Raw genomic sequence first — 21,833 nt, forward strand, 5'->3', positions numbered from 1 at the left:
ATAGGTCAACCAAATTGCTTAGGTGGCACTTTAGTTATATTTTTACGACAAAAATAAACATTTGGTCCATCGATTATACCTTTAATTTCATTTTTTTCCTCTTAAAATCGTCTATCAACTATTTAAATGTCCCTCGTTCGTCCCTCAAATATTCGATATGAATCTAAACTCGAACTATTTTGTTGTATAATTTAAACACTAAAAGTGCTACACATTAATAGTTTATGAATAATATCATTCACGTTTGTCAAAATTTATCAAATAGGATTACTCCGATATGCCAATTAGATGCCAAGTTGGATGTTTCCGGCTACTCTCTCATTTGAATGACGAAATAGATATCTTTCAATAGTTGAAGGATGAAGCTAAGAGCAAAAAAAGTTTAAGAATGAAAGTGAAACTAAGGGTATAGTTGAGGGACCTAATGTTTTATCATGCATATTTCTACCGAATCCGTGTATGAAATTATTATTATTATTATTACTTGCAATAATTTGTGAGCTATTAAATAGGCTCATGAGTTTAACCAGCAACAATGCACATTACAAAGTATAGTAGATGTGGATTCAATGTCATAAACAAAGTCATTATTGTGCATTAGACTCAGAAAGACCTGAGTTAGATTTCATTGGGAGTAATATTCTTATAATCACGCGCTGGGTTTTGGCTCAACTTACAATGTCGTCAATGGAAAACTTATGTACATACAGGCCTAACGACTCGAGTTTAAACGTATATCAGATGTTCAAATGACAAATTTATATTATATCGTATAGGTTATTAAAAAATATTGTATCCGCTAGAATCGGATAGGACCACACAAAGGGCACATCATATTCGGAAATTTTAAGTCAAAATAAGTTTCTAGCTAAGAGTTGGGTAACTGATTTCTTAATTCTAATCTAAACCCTAAACTTATTTATCGAGTCTAAGTATAATCTTTTACTCATTTGCCTAATTAGGAGCAGAATTATTCCAAAATATAATGCATAACGAATATTCCATACAAATTTAGTGGTCACATTTCAAACACTCCTCCATACCAATTTCAGTAGGTCAAACCATATATGATTCAAATTGGACCCATCTACACCTTTTTTTTTAACAGAAAACAACACCGTAGATACTTACCTTCAAACATTCGATATGAATCTAAACGCGGGTCTTTAGATCCATGAGTACAGAAGTTTCCCATCTTACGACAAGATAATTAGGCCAAAGCCTAGAACGTGGCTACAAGAATACTCCTCCCAATAGGAATAGAACTAAGACCTTTTGCACCACTACATACATATATGTGTGTGTGTGATTGAATCGACTACTCTGTTGTTGTGTTCTTGTAGCTTATGTTAGAGACAAAACAGAGAGAAAGTCATGCATATATCCTCAAAAAAAAATTGATTCAAATGCAGAGAATATATATACAGCTTGAGAACGACCTATCAACATGTCCTTCATTTTCTTTGTTGTCAAGAGAGGGAACTTGAATAAAAATGGCCTCAAGAAATTAAAGTGATCAACATTTATTATTTACATAAATACCGTGGTTGGACAAATATTAATATAAAATTTGTCAGGCTGGAATTGGATATAGATATTAATTAAATAATTAGTAAAGAAATAGTCATTCTACAAATATGTTGATAAACGAGTACAATAAAGATACCAACAGTTGGTATCCCATTTATTCCAATCATTGAAATGTTACGATCTGAATCACACATCGGAAATATGGGATTATGATATGAGGTTTATATATGTATTGGGATTTCCATCCTCATAAGGTAGCTTTTAGGATGTGGTTCTCACAATGTTCATATCAATTGATATCAGAGGCTACACCACGTCTCTTAGTTGCAAACTTGCAATCGTGGGACGTGGATGGTGACATCGGTACAAAAATGTTCATTCGGAACTAGTTAGTGTTAAGCCACAAAGGTGGTGGCGTCTGTTCACTAGGGCTAGCTAATGCAAAGCCAGTCTACGTGAGCGTCAGGGCTATAGAGCGTGGTGGAATCTTATGATCTGAATCCCACCTCGGAAGTATAGGATCTGATGAGTCGGACACACATGAATAAAGTGAATCATAGACTCCATTTAATTAGTAGTTAAGATAACTGGAATATCAACGGTCGGATCCGTATCATTACTGGCATAGAAATGGTGGAAAGTCTTGGGGGGTCCAATTGTAGTGTGCTGGAGGAATGACAAGTGTCATGTTCTGAAAATCTTAAACCGTCTAATCATGTTTTTTTTTTTTTTTTATAGCCACTCATGACTCAGGTATGCATGCAGCTCGTCGTCGGCTGAGAATGCATGTGTCCACGTGTACGGTCGATGACGTGCTCCTTTAAAAAAAAAGAGAGATGATGGATCAGTGGTGCTCATGCATCATGCATGTCTTCTTCACTTCCATTTTTTTTTTCTTTATATTTTGGTTTAATTGCATTTTTGACCCTTGAAGTTACAAATTCTATAGTAGTTTGGACAAATATTTTAATGCCTAGGCAAATTCGTGCATCTGTCTAATAGCTTGCAAATTACCACGCAAGCACATAATAATTTTATGTATTGACTTATCGACTCGGTAAGAATCGAACCCATAATCTCCAAACAGGTAAGAAACGCTCCGAACTAATTAGGCTATGAGTAGATTCCTATGGTGTTGTGGTCTTCGACACTATCAAATTGTCGTTTTTGTACTATATATATTAAACTCTGAATTAGTTGCATACTTACTATTTTTATAGATTGATGACATTAGCTAGAGGCTTAATTAAATGAGATATTTCGGAGAGGCTGACATATTTGCAATGGCAAGTGTACCAGTACCACCAACAAATAATAATAAAACTTCTTCAAACTAATCTAAAATATGAGAAACGTATTAACTAAGATGGCATATATGTATGTAGTATCTTATATAGGTCTCAAGTTCGAGTCTCTCACATTCCCTTCCCCTGTATTTACTAAAATGCGAGAATAAATATTTGGGCCCGATCCAAGTTAGTTGCATTGTACCAACGAACCCACGCATTGTTGTTGGCTAAACTTCTTGTGAAGTGAGAATAAGTAATTTGGGCCTGATCCAAGTTAGTTGCATTGGCCCAATGAATCTAGGCATGGTTGATAGTCCACCTTTGCATTGGACCAATAGTTCAGAATCCTTAAGATTTTATGGTGTACGGTTACTAACTTACTATATGTGGACCTTAATTATGAAAAAAAATTTATAGAAATTAATCAATTATACTATTTTTGACTTCTTCATTTTTTTTAAAATATCGTTGAAAAATATGGTTCTCATTAGAATCGAACATTGAGCGCACATATGCTTAACCCAGACGATTATCATTTGAGCCACCTCTCATTGGTTTACTTCTTAATTTTGATATATTTGACTTCTTAAGGAGGGGGTCACAGTGACGGACAAACGATCTTATGTTAGAGTGGGCAAAGCTAAACGGGGGTTCGGCCCTAGAATTTTTTTTTGTTTATCTATTAATTATGTGTTTGAAAGTACAAAAAATAATACTAAAAATAAAAAAATTATAAAATATGATAAGTAAGAATTATCATATGTATTCTTATTTCAACCATGAGCACTTGAGCAAGATCTTTTACAACAAGGGGGTCTAAATTGAAAATTCAAGGGATCTTTACTATATGATTAGGGTTTTTAAAAAAATTTGAGGGGGTCAGCTGCCCCCTAGCAACACATAGCTTCGCCCCTATTAGTCAGTGTTATAAAATCCAACACACAAACACAACGAATCAATATTATCCGTTTTGGGGCAAAGACTCGTACGAATATGTTTTTCTTGATCAATCGTTATTGATTCTTAAGCCCAGAAAACATGTTGATTGTATGAGAGAGACTTGACATTTGCTTATATATTACTCATTTGAATTATGCGAATACGATGTAGGATAAAGGCTTAGCAATCAGGCACCACATTTCATTTTTTAGAGAAAAATAGGGATTAAAAATGTTAATCTTAATATTTCATTTTTTAATGTTGGATTACGAACTTAACATACTTTTAAGGAAAAAAATAAAATTCGAACGTTTAATTTGAATGTTTTAGCTGGCTACGCCCGACTCGTGCGGGCTCACTCAACAAAACCTTTTGTTTTTCACTCATTAATACTAATCTGAAATATATATTAAAAAAAAAAGAGACAAACTTGGCTCGGTCATCCGACACCAAACCTGAGTTGCCCAAACCCAGCCGAGCCACTGCCTCGGACACACAGAGGCTTTTTAGACACGAAAATGGCGTCAGAGCAAGCCGCCGCCTCCGTAACGTCATCTTTTAGACTTTTACCAACTAACCGGCTTCGCTGCAGGAAGAGAGGTTTAATCTGTGACCACACATCAAGCGTAGCGGCTCCGTGAAGTCGACAACTTTTGATTTTTATTTTTAAATTAAAAAATTTATTAAATGGTATTTATGTGTCTTTGTTTCTCTGTCTTCTGGTCTCGGCTCAGATCCGGCTTAGATCCATAGCCAATTCTTCGCTTTGCCTCTGGCTTCCATCTCTCCCCCACTCTTTATTTTTCTCGCGCGCTTTCGTTTTTCTTTCAGTCTCTTTGCTTCAGTGTTCTCTTCAAGATTCCAATCGTCGCCGATCAAATCATTGGTGAGGTTACTGATTAGCACTTGCTCTCTTTCTCTCTGTGTCTCTCTCCTGTGTAAATTTCGAATTTTGTAATTTACTTACATTTTTGTTGTACTTCTGGTGATAGCTCTTGTAGTCGAAAAGTGAACGAGGATCAGCGATTCGGTGCTCTCGCCTCGGCTTCTTTCATTTCTCATTAATTTTGGGGTAACGAATTGTAACTTCGAATTTTGATTGACAAGTTCAATTGTGAATTTGAGGTGTTTAGCTCCGGGGACTCGGATTACTTTGTTTGTTCTTTCTATAATCACGTTTATATCTGAGTTGTGAATCAGTGATATGGTGTTTAATCTTTCAAAAGTTTGGTTAAGCTTGATTCTGGTGAATATTAGATTGAGGGATCTTGCAAGGATAAATTGTTTGATATAACTTTTATTAGAAACATCAAGTATCTGTTTTGCATGAAAACTTGATGAACGTCATCTAATTAATCTAGTTGTTTTTTTTCTCCCTATGTTGAATATTTGCTGTATCAGGTCATGTGGTTTCTAACTATTTTTCTGGAACTTTTCAGGCAGTTACAGTTGCTGGAAAAACTGGGGACCAAATGGACTGGAATGTGAACAACACTTATAAAACTTACAAAGGTACGTACATGTCATATTATTTATATGCATGCACTTGTTCTTTAATCATCATTTATATTTGATGTTATGTGTGGATGTTAACAAGGCAAGCGCTGAGTTCAAATAATTGAAAATATTTAACAATTGGTTGTACTTGTGAGTTTTTTTTTTCTCTTTTCTCCTGGTTAGATGCACTGAGTTGTTTACCTTTCTTTGGATGAATAGGACAGTGTTGTTTCACCTTTACCTCTGTATTGTTTGCACCATAGTGGATGGTTATGTTTCTTTTTGTTGTTTTCTGATTTAAATTTCATAATTTCAAACAAGTATGAATCTTCCCTCTTGCTATTAGCCAAATAATAGGAGCAGAGGTCAAATATGATAGCCGTTGGTCCATTGGATTGTATAAGAAAAATATAAACACACCCGTGCACAAGGCTCTCGCAGTGGGTGGAGACTGGCAAAATGCACGCATACCTTACCTCAACATGATATGCGGGGAGACTGTTTCCAGAAATTGAACATGTGATCTCTAGATTGCACCCCTGCAACTCTACTAGTGGACCACATGTTCGCCTGTTAAGAAAACTAAGGTGAAAAATGGTTCCGACTCTTACCGCTAAGCTAGCATTGTGGTGATGTCTCATGCAGAGTTGTCTATCTCCTTTCAGCCTTTGGCTGCAAAAGAATAGTGCCCTTTAGGCCTTTTTCACAATCACTACCAGAACATTATCTTTTTCCAAACAGTTGCAACTGGTGTTACACTACAACACAGCTCACTGTGACATATATGAGGGGTCTGATTTTTTTTAAAAAAAGATCTTGTATGAGAAGTGGGGATTCTTGAGGTTGCTGGTTTTTTCTTACATTTTGATAATTGGTTTTTAAAAGGGTTTCAAATCAGGAGTCTCAGCGCTGTGAGTTTGTGTTGAATGCAATTTTTGTATCTTATTCTTTATGGTGTTTTGTTACATTCTTGCATTGAAGGATTCAAGTTTCAATTACCCAACTGCATCTGGAACATAGTAGCTTTATACTTCCGTTTAAACTTTGGAACAAGGCTTTACAATTTGAGGGGTTGTATGCAATAAAACTTGTTTACAGCTTTTACCGTGAATAAATAATTGTTCTCTAATTGTGCTTTGTGTAGATATGGAACCAAAATCCATGATGGATATGGCGCTATTTCCAAACATTGACCCCATTGATATTGGACTTGGTTCCTCGGAAAAGGGAAATGCTACTCCTCCAGTCAAACCGCGAAAGAAAACTATGACATCAGTCTTTCTCAAGTTTTTTGAGACAGCTCCTGATGGAAAAATTAGGAGATGCAAGTTTTGTGGACAGAGCTATTCAATTGCTACTGCAACAGGTAATAATCTTCTTCTTTTCTTTGTTTCCCCCTTCCTTTTGAAATCTCCCACCCCACACTGGCTCTGAATTAAACTTAGACCTTGGAGGGGGTAAACTGCAAACAAAACCATGTGCTCCTGAGGGGCTTTAAAAGAGTGGTACAAGGTTCACTCAACTCCACACACTTGACATTTATTTCTAAAGAGGCTCTTACCTTTTTCCTTCCTAACCTTTTAATTTTCATTGTATAAACTTTGATGATTCACAAGACTAGTGTGGACATGAGATTATTTCCTCTACTACGAATGTCTTTTAAGCCCGTATTTCAATAATAATGATTTCCCCATGTTGTGGAAGGTAATTTGGGGAGGCACCTGAGTAACAAGCATCCAGGATATGATAAGTCCGGAGATGTTGTCCCCAGTAGCTCAGCACCACAATCCACCCCTGTTGTAATCAAGAAATCTCAACCACAAGGGAAAGCACCTCAGGTTGATTATGATCATCTGAATTGGCTGCTCATTAAATGGCTTACTTTAGCTTCTCTTCCTCCTTCAACCTTGGAAGAAAAGTGGCTGGTGAACTCGTTTAAGTTTCTCAATCCTGCAATCCAGCTTTGGCCAGGTGAGAAGTACAAAGCAGTATTACGTGAAGTTTTCAGGTGCATGCAGGAAGATGTGAGGGCGTGTTTGGAACAGGTTTCTTCTAAGGTTTCAATAACCCTTGACTTTTGGACGTCATATGAACAAATTTGTTTCATGAGTGTCACATGCCAATGGATTGATGAAAAATGGGCATTCCAAAAGGTTCTTCTTGATATATGTCGCATATCATACCCTTCTGGTGGTAATGAGATATACCGCTGCCTGATAAAGGTTCTCAAGATGTATAACATTGATAATAGAGTCATTTCTTGTACCCATGATAACAGCCAAAGTGCTATTCATGCTTGCCATACTCTAAAGGAGGCTTTAGATGGTCAGAAAGTAGGCCCATTCTGTTACATCCCTTGTGCTGCACATACGCTGAACATGATTATAGACGATGGATTAAGAACAACCAAACCAGTCATATCCAAGATCAGAGAGTTTGCTTTAGAATTAAATGCATCTGTGGAGATCTCAGACGATTTTATTCAGTATGCAACAGCTTATCAAGAAGGCAATTGGAAATTTCCCCTCGACACTTCGGCACGCTGGAGTGGCAATTACATGATGCTTGACATTGCACGCAAGGTATGTTTTCTCATGTGTTCTTACGATATGAGAAAAGTACTCTCTCTCGCTCGCTTGTTCTTGCATCGTAAGATGCAGGCCCGAGTTTTTGCAACAGTCACTCTTGTTGTTGTAAAGAAAGTTTGCACCACTTGTTATCTTCTCTAGTCGGGCTCACCAAAAATTGAGGTGGCATTTTGCTCAAAACATCGTCAAATGTCTGCTACTGGAGACTTAGTTTGAGTGGTTCATATCTGAAGCAAACAAAAGGTTGTCCCAGTGAAAACCATAAAGCAAAACGATTGGTGAAGGCTAGAAAGGCTAATATCTACCAGTTATTTTCTGATTTTGTAGACTGCTACGTACTCTTCCAATTTTTGCTGACAAAAATGTGGAAAATTTACGGTTCAAATTAGCCTACATAAAGTAGATGATGATTTTTTCGTGATTCATAAGTTATGCAGATTGTTAAAGGATATTAATCAGAAGTTTAGTATGACGTAAATTGTAGATTAATTCCATGACCATGACAAACAGAGGAGAGGAGTGTCTGCCAAGTTTGATTGTGTACTGAGTTAATATGATTCAAAAAACATATTGAATCCATTTCATGCTTTGTTTATTTTTATTAGAAAGTGAGTAAATTGATTTCCCTAAGCATACAATGTGTGTATATATGTGTTTGTGCGTGCGCAGTGCGCACTTGTGTGTTTCTGTGGTGGTTGTGTGTGTGTTTGCACCTACTTATGTGTAGCGCATGAATCATCAGGTCCTATTCATGTGTTCCCGTGCCCCAACCCTCCAACCCCCTCAATCCAGATTGAGTTGAAGCTTCACCCACCAATTTTCGCATTTGTTCTCAATACATGCCCACTGAAAGTAAACATTGACTCTAAATTAATTTGTAATGCAGGCAGGGAAGTCAATGGATGCAGTTATCAGGAAGTACGAGGAGACACTAGGCAGTAGGCTAATGCTAAACTCTGCAGAGAAAAATGCAGTTATGATCATACAAGGATACTTGGAGCCCTTCTACAAAACCACAAACAACATCTGCACAAATAAGGTGCCCACAATTGGGCTGGTTCTCTTCTTTATGGATCACATTTCTGAAACAATAACCACCTGCAGAGAGTCCCGTCACAGCCCAGACTGGCTAAAAAATGCTGCTGAAGACATGGCTAAGAAAGCCAGGAGTTATGGCAACCAGGTTTCTAACATATTCACATACATGACAGCAATTCTCGATCCCAGAATCAAAAGCGAGCTTATCCCTGAGAGTCTCAACTCAGAAAATCATCTTGAGGAAGCAAGGACCCACTTTATGAGAAATTACTCTACCAGCCACTTCTCAACTGCCACAGTTTATGGTGCTCAAGAGATTGGAGATGGGGGGAGTGTTTCTTTTGCAGAGGAAATTGCTCGAAAGAAACGAAGGGCAAGCATGAACAACACCACCGATGAGCTCACCCAGTATCTGTCAGAATCTCCTGCTCCAATATCAACAGATGTTCTGGAGTGGTGGAAAGTCAACAGCACACGCTACCCTCGGCTCTCTGTAATGGCTCGGGATTTTCTGGCTGTGCAGCCTATTTCAGTAGCACCGGAAGAACTTTTCTGCAATAAAGGTGATGAAATAGATAAGCATCGGTTATGCATGCCACGTGATAGCACACAAGCCATCCTTTGTATTAGATCGTGGACTCAGGGTGGCTTCAAATTGAAGTATAAATCAACTGAGATAGACTGCGAGAGGCTGATGGAACTGGCAGCGGCTGCAGCAGCGGATAATAGCGCCACTGGTTTTGATAAGAAACACAAATGATGATAGAGATGTGTTTGATGAATGAGTAGAGGAAACTGTAATTTAGTCATTGGAAGCTCGAGCCTTTTTCTTCTAATTATTTAGGTTGACCGGCTGAGAGTCTGAAATTTGGCATCTACTAAGAAGAAGAAAATGGTGATGAACCCTCTCCTTGTCTCATTGTTGTATGTAGGAAGCAGGAGAAAAGATGTATATGCTGATGAAGAGTTCACAACTGTGAGAATGCTACCCATCAGGTGCTGCAATGAAGTGGCTTGGCTATGGCATGACTGAAATTTCATGGTTGGTAAATTTGGCTGAAACCACTTGGAGAGAACTGTCCCATGGATAAGAGAGTTTCTCCTCCTCTTTTGCTTTGTTCATCGTATGTGCATTTCATGGAGCTTGATTTTCATCTTTGTATGGCCAATACCCAGTCAGCCAAAACATAATAACCATTTTGATTGGTATGCTGTCGCTTGGAGGGAGAAGGTGGTCGGTCAATTGTTGCTAGTACCATATAGTCCTCAAATTGTGCTCTTGATTCATCTTGGAATCATCTGGTAATATAAAGACTACCGTATATACTCAAGCTGGGCAACAATTTCTCTCCTCCAGTGCAGACAAGCCAGAGCGTTAGCCTGCATGGGACTCGGGCAAGTCTACTCGGGATAGAGTCGTAAGAGTGCAACTTATAGATCAAATATTCTTAACTACGGAAGACTTGTGCACGGAATTAGTTTACATTTTATATTCTAAGTTCAACATGTTTCCTCAACTCGTTGCCTACAATAACCTTTCCATGCAATAGCCATATAACGTACTTTGAAGGCAATGCAATAGAATGAATAAATCATAAATCACGTCAACATTTTGTTACAATATAAAATAAAATTATAGTAAATTCCAATAAGCTGCTTGCACACCAGAAGCCAAGTATATGCAAGGAATGTATTACCCGATTATAAAATTTCTATGAAAGCAACGCAAAACCGTCTAAACTGCTAGGTGAGGCCAAAAAAAAAATGTTAACTTTTTTTTGCTTTGTCCTCCCATGACCGAATCCTTCCTGGCATGTAAGATTGAATTCCCTCACCAGAAAAAAAGGATACAGAGGCAAATTGGTACATATCTACATCCACAGATGCTCCCCGCTATATTCACGGACAATCACAGGCACGCTTGTAGGTGGGATCTGCAAAAAATAATAAGAGTTGTATAAGGAAGCTTATGAAAGAAAACATGCCAGTTATAACAGTCAAAGTTGGAGATCATTATCAGGTACTGAATAATATAGGAAGGCATAGTTCCATCATAAGAAATAAGAAAAAAGACTACAATAGAAATAGATTTTACAGGTCACTACCGCATGCCCATAGCTGACACGAACATCTAGCAGTCACTGTCAGGTAATTGAAAAAACGGGAATTCGATAACAAATTAAAAAACGTGAAAGGAGATGAAGTTCTACAAAAATTTTATATTTACAGAATAGAACCAAGCTTCAAAATTGTATTTCAAACTATTTTAAAGATGTCCCAATGCAAAATAGATACTCTTCTTGGGCTTCCCCAATTGTATTTATAACTGAAGATTTCCCATTGCAAAATAGAACAATACCTCTCAATTGTATACATAACTTATTTGAAGATGTTCAATTTCAAAGTAGACCATTTCATGGTCAGAATTTCCTTCTGCAGTATGAGCCTGATTAAGTATCTTATGTTCCTAAGGCTAACACAAATGCATTATGCATGAGTAATGCCACTCTTTTGAAATCACAGGCAGGGTAGCACAATATAATCAGTATCCATCATGTAGGTTACCAATTTAGGAAATGCTTAAATTATCAAAAACTTTCTTAGCTAATATTAACGAAGAGCTCTGCAACACAATATGAAAAAAAGTATATAATCAACAAACCCTACCATGCTTAAGTGTACAAAACAAGGAATTCTCAAGGTTTAAACAGAATGACCTACTATGCTATTGCTTGAAAAAGAAAATACCCACCATGCCATAATCCGTGATGATCATAGATATATAATCTGAAGGAGTGGCATCATACCTGAAAGGTTAATCATTCAGGAAATTATGACCCCTTTCATTTGGCTTTCAATCATAAATTATCTGAAACTTACAATAAATTAAGAAGTTGAAGATTTTCCGTATTGGACAAATCATCTAGGTAATTCACATCAGTTCTCCCATGTATCTTTGCAATTGCATCAGGGTCACCTACAGACAATTTGATGGTGGTCAAACAAATGCTTGTGGATTCAGAATGAAAATCAACATCTATTTTCATAGAGGAAGAAAAAGGCATACCTAGCTCATTTGAACAAATAGAATCAAGCAGTACCCTTTCATGAAATTTATATGCTTCACAGCAAATCAAGACTGGAATATGGAATGCATGAGCAACCATGGCAACACATGAAGTTCCGATCCTTGAATATACAGTACCATTAGCCAAAACAGAGGACGCTCCCAGAAAAACACGGGTCACCTCATGCATAATATAGGAAACAGCATTAATGTGAGTATAGGTACAACTCATGCCCTTTGCAACCAACCTACGAAGCAACGCTTGGCCTTCAAGCTTTGGATGCGAGTCTACTATTACAACACGGAACTGTTTCCCAAGTTCATGGGCGTATAATAAAATCATTTCCACGACGCAAGATGACCCATGGGTCAGGAGCACGTCCCCATCCCTTATTTTTGTAGCGGCGTGTCTAACTATGACCTTGTCAGCAAGTACTATCTTCTCATTGATGAAGCGATCAATCTCAGAACAAAGGACGGCTTTCGCTTCTGATTCAGAAAGGTTTAAAGGTAGCTTCGCAATTCGGCTCTTTAGAAACCTGATTGCATTCCCCATGCTCATAGAAAGCGGCTGGCATTCAATTAAAAACGAAACATAACTACTTATTTTTGCAGTTACATCTCGAACAAGAGTCTTTTCAGTTGGTGTGGAGTAGTCCCTAATGGCTTCTTGAAATGCCTGAAGCATTGCAATACAACGGGCATTACCCCCTGATATATCTCCAGCCAAATATTGTAATCCAACCTGAAAGTTTGTAAGATGTCATTAAGAAGGAAATAAATTAAATTCCAATTTAGCTCATAAGAAGGATTGAAACATAATGCGATATATCTTCATTTGTTTCACTTTAATAGCTCGAGCCCAAATAACATAGGTTTTGCATGAGAATGCATGGTGGATGGATGAAACAAGAATATTCTTCAGATGACTATAGTATCCTCATCTTCAGACTTCAGAGCAACCATAATTGGTTGTTAAAAGGCATGACCCCCTCGCTTATACAACAAATGACAACAAGGCGTATAATAACTATATGTAATAAATATTGAACACAAGATCTGAGAAAAAAGGACTGCCTAAAAACTTTTTAACCAAATCAGAGAACAAGGCGTATCGTTCATGTTGTTTTGTTATACCAGTTTAACCTTTTTTTTTAAACTAAAACTGTATTATGCTACAAAATATATTATTGGAATAGACTATAGAGTTTTTTGTCCCCCTAAATAAAGGTTGAAAAAGTCATTTAACAAATGGACAAGCATTGCACCCTCAAAATGGTCATTCAAAAGTGAAAAATGCTAGGCTGATTCCACCCAACCACATTACATAAGCCTATTGCATAGGCTGCAGGTGAACACTCATGTTTCAAAACATCTCTCTAATGGCATCAAGTTAAACATGTCAGAATGATCTATATTCAATACAATAAATTACCGAACTGCACTACCTTGTAAACAGCTGGATGCATTGGGTCAAGCTGGAAAAATTTGGACTCAAGGTCAGGAAGTTGTGTTCCCCATTCATATTGCGGCAAATGCCGAAACAATTCAACTCGGTTCCTCGCATCTGTTTGATTCACCACTGCACGCCTTTTAGCCTTCTCCACTCGATTCTTGTCATCAAATTGCATCCGTGGGGGAGGCGCATCCTTCTTTCTTTCCCTCTCAGGTGGACGATCAACTCCTTTATTTTCAGAAGCTGCAACTGATGATGCGGCTGGAGGACCCTCTTTCCTCTGGGGTGGCTGCTTCGCAGGTTTACCAGAAGCAGCTGCCTTAGATACAGCAGCAGATTTGTTTCCATCGACTACAAAATTGTCATTGACGAGGAACACATGCAAATGATATTGATAATGCATCATGCATATTTACATATGATGCTTTCAGTAAGTTACAAAATGCTTAATGTAAATTTACTTCGAAAATATAAGAGCAAACAATTTTCAGCAATCAATAGCATATCAGTGATGGTAGGCAACACAAACCAAATTAAAAAGACACAGACAATGATTTTTTTTGTCAGAATGCATGATGTATGATGATGAATCAATGGTGTACCATAATAGGTAAACAACTCTCATGACAAGGCTCCTGAAGTAGGTGGGGTCGGGGACAGACATGATCTACACATACCTTACCCCCACACAATATGGAGAGAGAATGTTTCTAGGAATTGAACCTGTGACCTCTAGGTTACATCCCCTGCAACTCTACCACTGGGCCACATGCACACAACTCACCCGTAACTGTGTACCATTATGTGTTTAAAAAGTTATACACTTGCATAGTCCCAAAACCACAACTGCTAGGCCCTAGAACACAAAATAATAGCATGGTAAACCACAACTCATTTATTAAAAATGATGTCAGCGGCTTCTTAAAGAAAGCAATTTTCCCGGAAGACTATTAGACCATATCATAAACATCTGTGCACCAATGGTAGGGGCAGTCTTTCACATTTTAGCAGACTAATCAAACAGAGTCATATAATACCGGAGGTTGTTTTTTAAGCAGTTAGAAAGATTACATATCATCCACTCATACCTTTTCCAGAAGCTTTTGCAGCTCGTTGGGACTCCTGCAAAGCACGCCTTTCAGCTCTCGTCGTTTTAGCTTTCACTGGCTTTGAACTTGATGACAGCTCATCCTTAACTCCAGCAACAGTCCCTCCACTTTTTTCTGCAAGTATCATTTTTCCCTCCAATTACGCAAGCAAAATATCAGAGAGAAACATAGGCTCTAAAGATGGCTACCAATGATCGATAATCCATAGCACTTATGATTAGCTTGTCAAAGACAAACAAAATGGATGAAAATGAAACATCTATTAGGCAACTAGCCAAACCAGTCAAACTCCTCATCATTCAAGCTGCACTTATAGGCACAGGGGAACTATCAGAATTGGTCATGACAGCAAATAATATAACAGATAACACTATCTCGGAAAGTAGCAACTATTACTCTACAAAGAGATTGACACTCTGATCATTCCTTAATGACAAGTGGCTCCACCTCCCAAAGTACCTAGCAACAGAATTCATGCATCTATGAACAAAAAGTGCCCCGAATAGAAAGTATTTGCGGTCATGTTCCTTAGAGACAGAAATATGCAAATGCTCACTAATCCTAAGCCTCCACACAGCCCGCATCTCCAGTGATTACAAGGGAGTTGAATTCTCCAACTAATACTAGAAGCACACTAAAACCACTTCTCCAAGAGACCGAAGAGCAGAGTTTCAGTCAAATTCAAAAGTTGCTCTAACTAACATTGTGGCTATAGTTCTCCCACAGCGCCCTTCACTGAGCCGATACAAGTTCAACTCCACGAATTGCCGCATTATATTAAAAACAAGAATAAACATGGGCAAAACATCAACAAACCTGTACCTGGCCCTCCAACAGGCTTATTCACTTCAACAGGTCTCGCTGTAGCTGCCTTTGCCTCCGAAGATGATTTCAGAGACGTCAAATCAAAGCCGCCACCAGGGAAACTCGAAGCGAATTTTGTGGAATCGCTCCTGCTAAACCACCCCGGACCTTGAGACGAGGCAGCATCCTCTGAGAACTCTTCGTTGCGCAAAAGCGACTCCGAGGTGTTGTAGCTTCCCACGGTGACGCTATTTCTTCCGTTTGGTCGTCGGTATCCGGAGTCCGGCACTGGAACAGCGGCTGTGACGCGAGAAGTAAAGTTGTCAGAGAGGTGACGAGGAGGCGGAATCATGACTGGGGACAGAGAGTTGCTGACGGGAGAACCCGACAGCGGAGGAGAACTCGAACCCGGCGGCCCGGATTGAGTCCGAATCGGTTGCACCGGCTGATCGTTGGGGGCGAAGAACCCCACATGCCTCACCTTGGGAACCGTACGGGGAACGCGACGGGCGTCCATGGTAGTTTGTCCCCAACTCGCAATCGCTAGGACTGTGTGACTATGATTAGTACGATAGGTGAGGTTGATAGAATCGTGGCTTCGGAGTCCATGAAGAGATTTCACGGCTTCATTGAGTTTCAGTGCTGATTTAGGTTGCGTAACAATTGATACGAATTCTAGGTTGCGTATGAATCGCACGCGCATAGAATATGCGAGTTGGAGACGCTACAATTTAGTAAAGTTGACTATAATTTAATTTCTTCTCAAAATTATTTTAAATCTATTTTTCTTTTCACAAATTTCATATTTATAATTTAATAGTTAAAATTTACTGTTTAATATTTAGAATTTAATGTTTAATATTTTTTAAAATCTAATATATTATTTTTTTATAGAGAAATTAAACCCAACACTTCATTTCATAATAACAAACATTACATCTAACGCCACGTTAAGAGCTTAGAAAATTAAAAGAGGGTTAAATCCGGACATACTAAAAATCTACAATATTCTAATATTTATGACTACCAAAATATTCTATGTAACTTTTTAAATCATGATCGAACATAATTTTAAAGAAAAAATATAGATTAAACATTTTAATTCTTTTCTATAAGAGTTTTGATAAAGAAGACCCCTCAATTTTTTTTAGTTTTTATTTTATCTTTAAAATTAAACTTAAAGAAATTTTTTCATACTTTACAAATTAGCATCTTTATAAATTTCACCCGTCACTTACAACAAATAAATGAGCTTATAAACTAATTTATTTTAACCGTCGATAAATTTTACCAAATAAATGGAGCTTTAATAACTAATATAAATTATTTTATATTCCCGCCTATAGAGCATCACAGTTTCTCACACGCGCACAAGAACACACGCGCCCTGTTACTGTATAACAGTACAAATACTAACCCCAAACCCTCTCGTCTTTCGTCTGGTTTCTCCCCCAAAATCAACAAACATGGCGTCTGCATCAGAACCACCGGAAGTGATTGTAAAGAACAGATTTCTGGGCTTCCTCATATGGCAATGCATACCCTCAACCGCCATCTTCTTCCTCTTTAAATCCTTTATCCTCTCTTCACTTGCTTCCACTGCTCGTAACAAGATACCCTTTTTACCCTCGTTCGTCGGCGTTTTTTCCTTCCTTAGCTTCCACCTCTCCCAGCTCCTCTTCTCAATCTCCCTCTCCGTCATCTCTTCCCCGCGGCCCCATCGCCCTGCCTCGCCACTGGAGCTCGTGCTCGGCATATTCCGATTACTCCTTGTCCCGTCGGGCGAGTCTCAGCCGCCGTCTGATTTCCAGCGTCGTGCAAAGGTCTCTTTGGGGTTCGTTCTGTTTGTTGCCGCAGCATGTGTCTCCGGATTGGTGTCGGTGGTGTCTATTTGTTCTTTGAGCGAGGATTCGGGTGTAATGCTACGAATAGGGGTTAGGAGTTTGGCTATTGGGTTGGTTTATGGATTGTTTTATCTCTATAAGCGGCGGTGGGTTTTGGAGTTCCCCATTATTCAGGTAACTCTATGTTAGGCTTTCGACTATGTTCTTGCTTACTGATAATTTTTTTAAGTGAATTTACAGTATGGAGGACGTTTTTGAATGAATTCTCCTCTAATTCATTATTGAAACAAATATTCACGAGTGTTTCTTACTTCAATAAGAGAACTTGGGCGTGTTACATCTCACGTAGAAATCAAAAAAAAAATTAAAAAATCTTGTATAGCACAGGTTATCCATGGACAAGCCTCCAATGGAATTGACTGAAATTTAACATTAGGTTAAGAAAAGGCAAACTTGACATCATTTTACCGCAGTCTAGGACAATTTTACATTGATTTTGAACTTTTCAAGGAGAAAATGTGACCTAAATCTAAGGTCTCACTTTCCCGTGTTTTGATGACTTAGCTATATGCATGAAGGGCTGATCACAGTCATTCTGGTTGGTGGAGTTATTGATGATACGTTGTCTGTGTACAATGTAGTTGTGTTAGTAGTCGAATAAGAGACTTACATAATTTAATCTCTTTCCCTGGTTTGGTTAGTATTGATAATCTCATCTGGCCTTCATTTTCCAGATCATGAAAATCTAACCACATATTTTATTTTCACGTGTATACAGCGCCCCCCTTTCTTTAGCTTCAAAATGGGGCTTCCTTTGGCTATCAAACGAGCTTTCAAGCTTTCGATTGCAGCTTACATATCTTCAGTTGTGCTGTTGGTGGTTCTGCCTCATCATTTACAGAATCGGATGACATTGGGAAAGTTTGTTGTTGAGCAAATAAGATTTTACATTGGGAGCTTTGCTGTGTTTCTTTGTTGGGAATTGAATCACCATTTACATCAGGTTGGTTCTTCAAAAGTTTACTGTTAATAATTTGATTTAGCATTTAAATGCATTTGGCTAAAATATTCCCAGCAAACAGTTCTTAGCTGTTGTAAGCACTTGACAGAAGCTTCGATGTTGGCAAATCATACATAGCGGTCCAATTTGGAAATGATGATTATGTACCTCATACCTTATTTAACCTGCATGTCCTATTTCCCAAAAGGTAACGTCCAAAATGTACTTTCTTTTCCTGAACAAATAGATGAAATGAAGAGGACCTCAAAATTATTAATGTCATGACTGATGACCAGAGAATATCTGATATCCATCTGGTTAACAACTATTTGGATCAGGCAAAATGATAGCATTTCCCACTAGAAGCATGTCTTTTTTTTCCTCTGATTTACATGATTCCCAACCCATTCTGGCATATATTGTAATTTTGTGCGTGAATAAAATATCATTCTAAATGTCCAAATCCATTTTTGTACGGCATGCTTTTGCGGTCTTTGATTCTTATGGAATTCAGTTTGTAGGAGATAAATTTTTTGCCAATGTCACTCACAGGCAATTTAGTCATTGCCCTATGAATTGCAAAAATATCATTTACTCAAGATCGTGCCTAGTGCCCATTAGTAGATTGGTACTTGTGAATTCACTTGCAATTTTTCAATCTAATTATCTTCATCTTTGTCATTATTCTAACTGCCCATACTCATAAAAATTACAAAAAAAGGTATACATTGTTCTTTTGGTTTTTTATTCACAAAGCACAGGTTTTCCCTCATTGAAAAAAAATAAAGAAAATATTTGTTAGGAAGCCTGGTTTTGTTGCTGCTAATTGCAATGTGACGAATGGTCTGGCCATTAGCTGGTCACTCAATGCATATGTCCTTTAACTATATTCTCTCTCTTTGCGTCTCTCATCTCCTTGGATTTTCTGTATAGGTGTTACATACAAAAAGGTTGATATTTGCACCACCAAAAGGTTCTGCTGCAGCTGAGACCAATCCAAGTGAGCCCCTCCTTGCAGCTCTTGAAGATTGCGCGGAGAGTTCTCTCATACAGTATCTTGCATATCTGGATCTCTGCATGGTTTGTGAAAATAATGTTGATTCTTGGCGGCGAGCTGCGTTCTTTGAAGAAACTGGGGAAACTTATAAAAGAGTTATAGGTGTATGTTTGAGGCCTTTGAAAGAACTTGCATCAAAATTGGCGGAAGGTTTGGAAAGTTGCTCTTCGGAAAAGGCCTATCAACTTTCCACTCAATTGCAGTCACCAGTTGACTCACGTGTAGATTCGAAATATTCTGAGCCACTGAACGACTACCAGGTATGGAAAATTGTTCCTGAAAATATATTTTTACATTCTATTTATGTGTCTTTTTTATGTGCATGTGTACTTGTGGGCTAACATATGTTTTGTATGTGGCATGTGGCGTTTGGTAGTCCATTTGCTGTATTGTTCTGATGCCATTAAAGCTGACACATTTGAGTATTTTTAGCACTTTCCCGAGTACCTATTACTCGTGTCACCACTTGCTGTATGTTTCTCATTACAACCAGATTGGTTAGAAAACATCAGATGTGACTATAAAGCCTTAAATCATTTGCCAGGTGACCTTTTGGTTGCCTTTGCTATGTTGTCCTCTATACAATATCTTCTGCAATGAAGGATGTCTCCTTGTTTTGTGAGAGGAATTAATATCTGGAGATTGACCGAAAGTTTTGATTGTCTAAAAATCTTTTATATTTAAAGTAGTTGGGGCTTATTACGGCCTTGCACAAGGAAGAATTCTTAAGAAAAAATATTGGTACAAAATCCTATTGGAGGGTGTGGGATGTTTGGTTATCCTTGGAGAGCTGCCCTGCATTACAGACTAGTACTTACAGGCAAGCTATTAGGACAGCAACTTTGATGGATACCTATAAATTAAAGAAGAAAAAAAATTTGATATCATGGATGCTAATGTTCTAGATCACGGCATTGCAAACTTCATTACTCGTGCCATCTGTTTGATCTGGCAACTTCAGTCAATAGTTTTTCAAATTATATGGACAAATAAAATATGGAGATTAAAACCGAGTGTTGTATTGAATAACAGTGCTTTCTTGTCTGATGTGGACTCTGTGGAGTACATAATAATCATGCTTTTAATGACTTTTGAGGCCATCCGTAGAACTGGGTTAATTTGAATTTGTGGTCTTTTTTTTTCTTGGATGGAAGAATATGCTATATTTTAATTTCTTCTGAACTATAACTTGACGCATGAAAAAATGTTCATCACTTTCCTTTGACTTTATGCTGTCTGGGTGGGTGGTAGGGAAGACTTAGATTTTTTTTTTCCAAACATAAGAAGTTATTTTCCTGTTCATTTCCATCTTTTTTCTTGTTGAATTTTCATAAGGATATCAAAGTAAAATAAATAAAAACTTGATATTACTTCACTTAATTGAATTACATTGCTAAATTTAATTTTTTGATAATTGTGCCAATTGCAGCTTTACGCATGGTGTGCCAGGACAGTTGCCTCCTTGACGGCACACTCACATACTGAAGACAGATATGGGGTTGCCCAACTCTCTGGTAGCAATGCTGCTGTTATCTCAGTGCTTTTATCTTGCCTGCTTGCTGTTGAAGCGTTCATGGGTAAGAAAACCAGCTTGCAATCTCCAAATCATCTGACAGGAGTAGCCGGGATCAGATGGGCTACACAGAGCTCAGGAAGAAGAGAGATTGTGGTTAACAAAAAGAGAGATGGACGTTTACACTCCAACGCATATGCCATGGCTGATGCTCTAAGGACCTCAATTTATTGCGTGGTGTCTGTTTTCCATGAGGAGATGCTGACTAGTGCCAAAGGAAGCAACATTGGAAAGGATTGGATAATTAGCAGCAAACCACCATTTGGGACCCGTGAGCTGCTCGTACAAAAGTTGCTACTTTTCCTGGATTTCCGAGCTAGTTAACTTTCCAGCTTAAGCTCATTGCTTCTCCTCAGTTTTGTTTTGGTTTTGTTTTTATCTTGCCATTAGCTCTCTCATGTAGAAATGCCAAATACAATCCAGAGTTGTAGACAGAAAGTGAGATGGAAAAATTCAGTTTTGCATTGGAGGATATGACAGAGATCATGATGTAGCACACAGGAGGCAGCTGCCATTAATATGCAGAAAGATCTTATTTAAGTCAGTTTGATAAAGTCATTTTGTACTTGCCCTGGGTGGCTAGAAACTGAAGACATCAAGGGAGCAGATGGAGGTTGAACCTTGAGGGGATCTGATAATGTCATGTGGGTTTTGCTAATCTTTTGTTATTGAATCTGTTCTTGACATGATTTTCCCCTCATGTTTATTTGTTGTAGTTCATACAACTCAAGTTGAAAGTGTTGGGCATGTTTATCAGCTTTTCATCTAATGCACTCGGCAAACTTCAAGTTCTAGCCTCTAGGGAATGCAACCAGCCCAATGGGCCGACGAAGTCCATTAGTGGACCGGACCCGAGATTTTTTAAAAATGACTTTTGATGAGCATGGGCTAGGGCTCTCTTCAATACTTGGTTTCAACAACTGCTTCAATGGTCCACTGAATGAACAAGGATGCATGCAGCCACAAATAGCTCTGAATCAAATAAAATCAACCCATCTCACTTTATTCTGGGAAATTGAGCTTCGCCTAATTTTGTATCATC

General features: G+C 38.1%; 3 protein-coding genes across 5 annotated transcripts; 2 read left to right on the plus strand and 1 right to left on the minus strand.

Moving 5' to 3' along the window:
• Nucleotides 1–4,375: 4,375 nt before the first annotated feature.
• Nucleotides 4,376–10,003, plus strand: LOC119986723 (zinc finger BED domain-containing protein DAYSLEEPER-like). Its single transcript, XM_038831397.1, has 6 exons — nt 4,376–4,644; nt 4,751–4,830; nt 5,198–5,270; nt 6,400–6,621; nt 6,960–7,837; nt 8,730–10,003. Exons 3-6 carry the CDS (start codon nt 5,231–5,233, stop codon nt 9,639–9,641), a joined length of 2,052 nt encoding a protein of 683 aa, XP_038687325.1. The 5' UTR covers nt 4,376–4,644; nt 4,751–4,830; nt 5,198–5,230; the 3' UTR covers nt 9,642–10,003.
• Nucleotides 10,004–10,441: 438 nt separating this feature from the next.
• LOC119986724 (translation initiation factor eIF-2B subunit delta-like) lies at nt 10,442–15,979 on the minus strand. Of its 3 annotated transcripts, none has more exons than XM_038831400.1 (7): nt 15,330–15,979; nt 14,493–14,627; nt 13,397–13,719; nt 11,949–12,693; nt 11,762–11,858; nt 11,634–11,688; nt 10,442–10,815 (listed from the first exon to the last, which is right to left on the minus strand). In XM_038831400.1, exons 1-7 carry the CDS (start codon nt 15,832–15,834, stop codon nt 10,753–10,755), a joined length of 1,923 nt encoding a protein of 640 aa, XP_038687328.1. In that variant the 5' UTR covers nt 15,835–15,979; the 3' UTR covers nt 10,442–10,752. The 3 variants fall into 3 exon arrangements, with proteins under 3 accessions (XP_038687328.1, XP_038687326.1, XP_038687327.1); XM_038831398.1 differs by having other exon boundaries at nt 13,397–13,755; nt 15,330–15,977; XM_038831399.1 differs by having other exon boundaries at nt 13,397–13,755; nt 15,336–15,975.
• Nucleotides 15,980–16,729: 750 nt separating this feature from the next.
• On the plus strand, nt 16,730–21,528 carry LOC119986424. The gene is made up of 4 exons (XM_038830983.1): nt 16,730–17,335; nt 17,940–18,164; nt 19,095–19,478; nt 20,648–21,528. The coding sequence occupies exons 1-4, from the start codon at nt 16,784–16,786 to the stop codon at nt 21,113–21,115; spliced, it is 1,629 nt and encodes a 542-aa protein (XP_038686911.1). The 5' UTR covers nt 16,730–16,783; the 3' UTR covers nt 21,116–21,528.
• The last annotated feature ends 305 nt before the right edge of the window (nt 21,529–21,833 follow it).

This window comes from Tripterygium wilfordii, chromosome 20 (genome assembly GCF_013401445.1).
Source record: "Tripterygium wilfordii isolate XIE 37 chromosome 20, ASM1340144v1, whole genome shotgun sequence".
NCBI classification, from domain to species: Eukaryota; Viridiplantae; Streptophyta; class Magnoliopsida; order Celastrales; family Celastraceae; genus Tripterygium; species Tripterygium wilfordii.

Coding starts and splice junctions, on each gene's coding strand:
- LOC119986723 (XM_038831397.1), top strand. CDS start 5,231: ATGGACTGGAATGTGAACAACACTTATAAAACTTACAAAG. Junction 6,622..6,959: donor TTCAATTGCTACTGCAACAG/GTAATAATCTTC, acceptor ATGTTGTGGAAG/GTAATTTGGGGAGGCACCTG. Junction 7,838..8,729: donor TGCTTGACATTGCACGCAAG/GTATGTTTTCTC, acceptor TTTGTAATGCAG/GCAGGGAAGTCAATGGATGC.
- LOC119986724 (XM_038831398.1), bottom strand. CDS start 15,834: ATGGACGCCCGTCGCGTTCCCCGTACGGTTCCCAAGGTGAGGCATGTG. Junction 13,756..14,492: donor TGCAAAAGCTTCTGGAAAAG/GTATGAGTGGAT, acceptor ACAATTTTGTAG/TCGATGGAAACAAATCTGCT. Junction 11,689..11,761: donor CTTCAACTTCTTAATTTATT/GTAAGTTTCAGA, acceptor TTAACCTTTCAG/GTATGATGCCACTCCTTCAG.
- LOC119986424 (XM_038830983.1), top strand. CDS start 16,784: ATGGCGTCTGCATCAGAACCACCGGAAGTGATTGTAAAGAACAGATTT. Junction 18,165..19,094: donor TGAATCACCATTTACATCAG/GTTGGTTCTTCA, acceptor TTTTCTGTATAG/GTGTTACATACAAAAAGGTT. Junction 19,479..20,647: donor AGCCACTGAACGACTACCAG/GTATGGAAAATT, acceptor TGCCAATTGCAG/CTTTACGCATGGTGTGCCAG.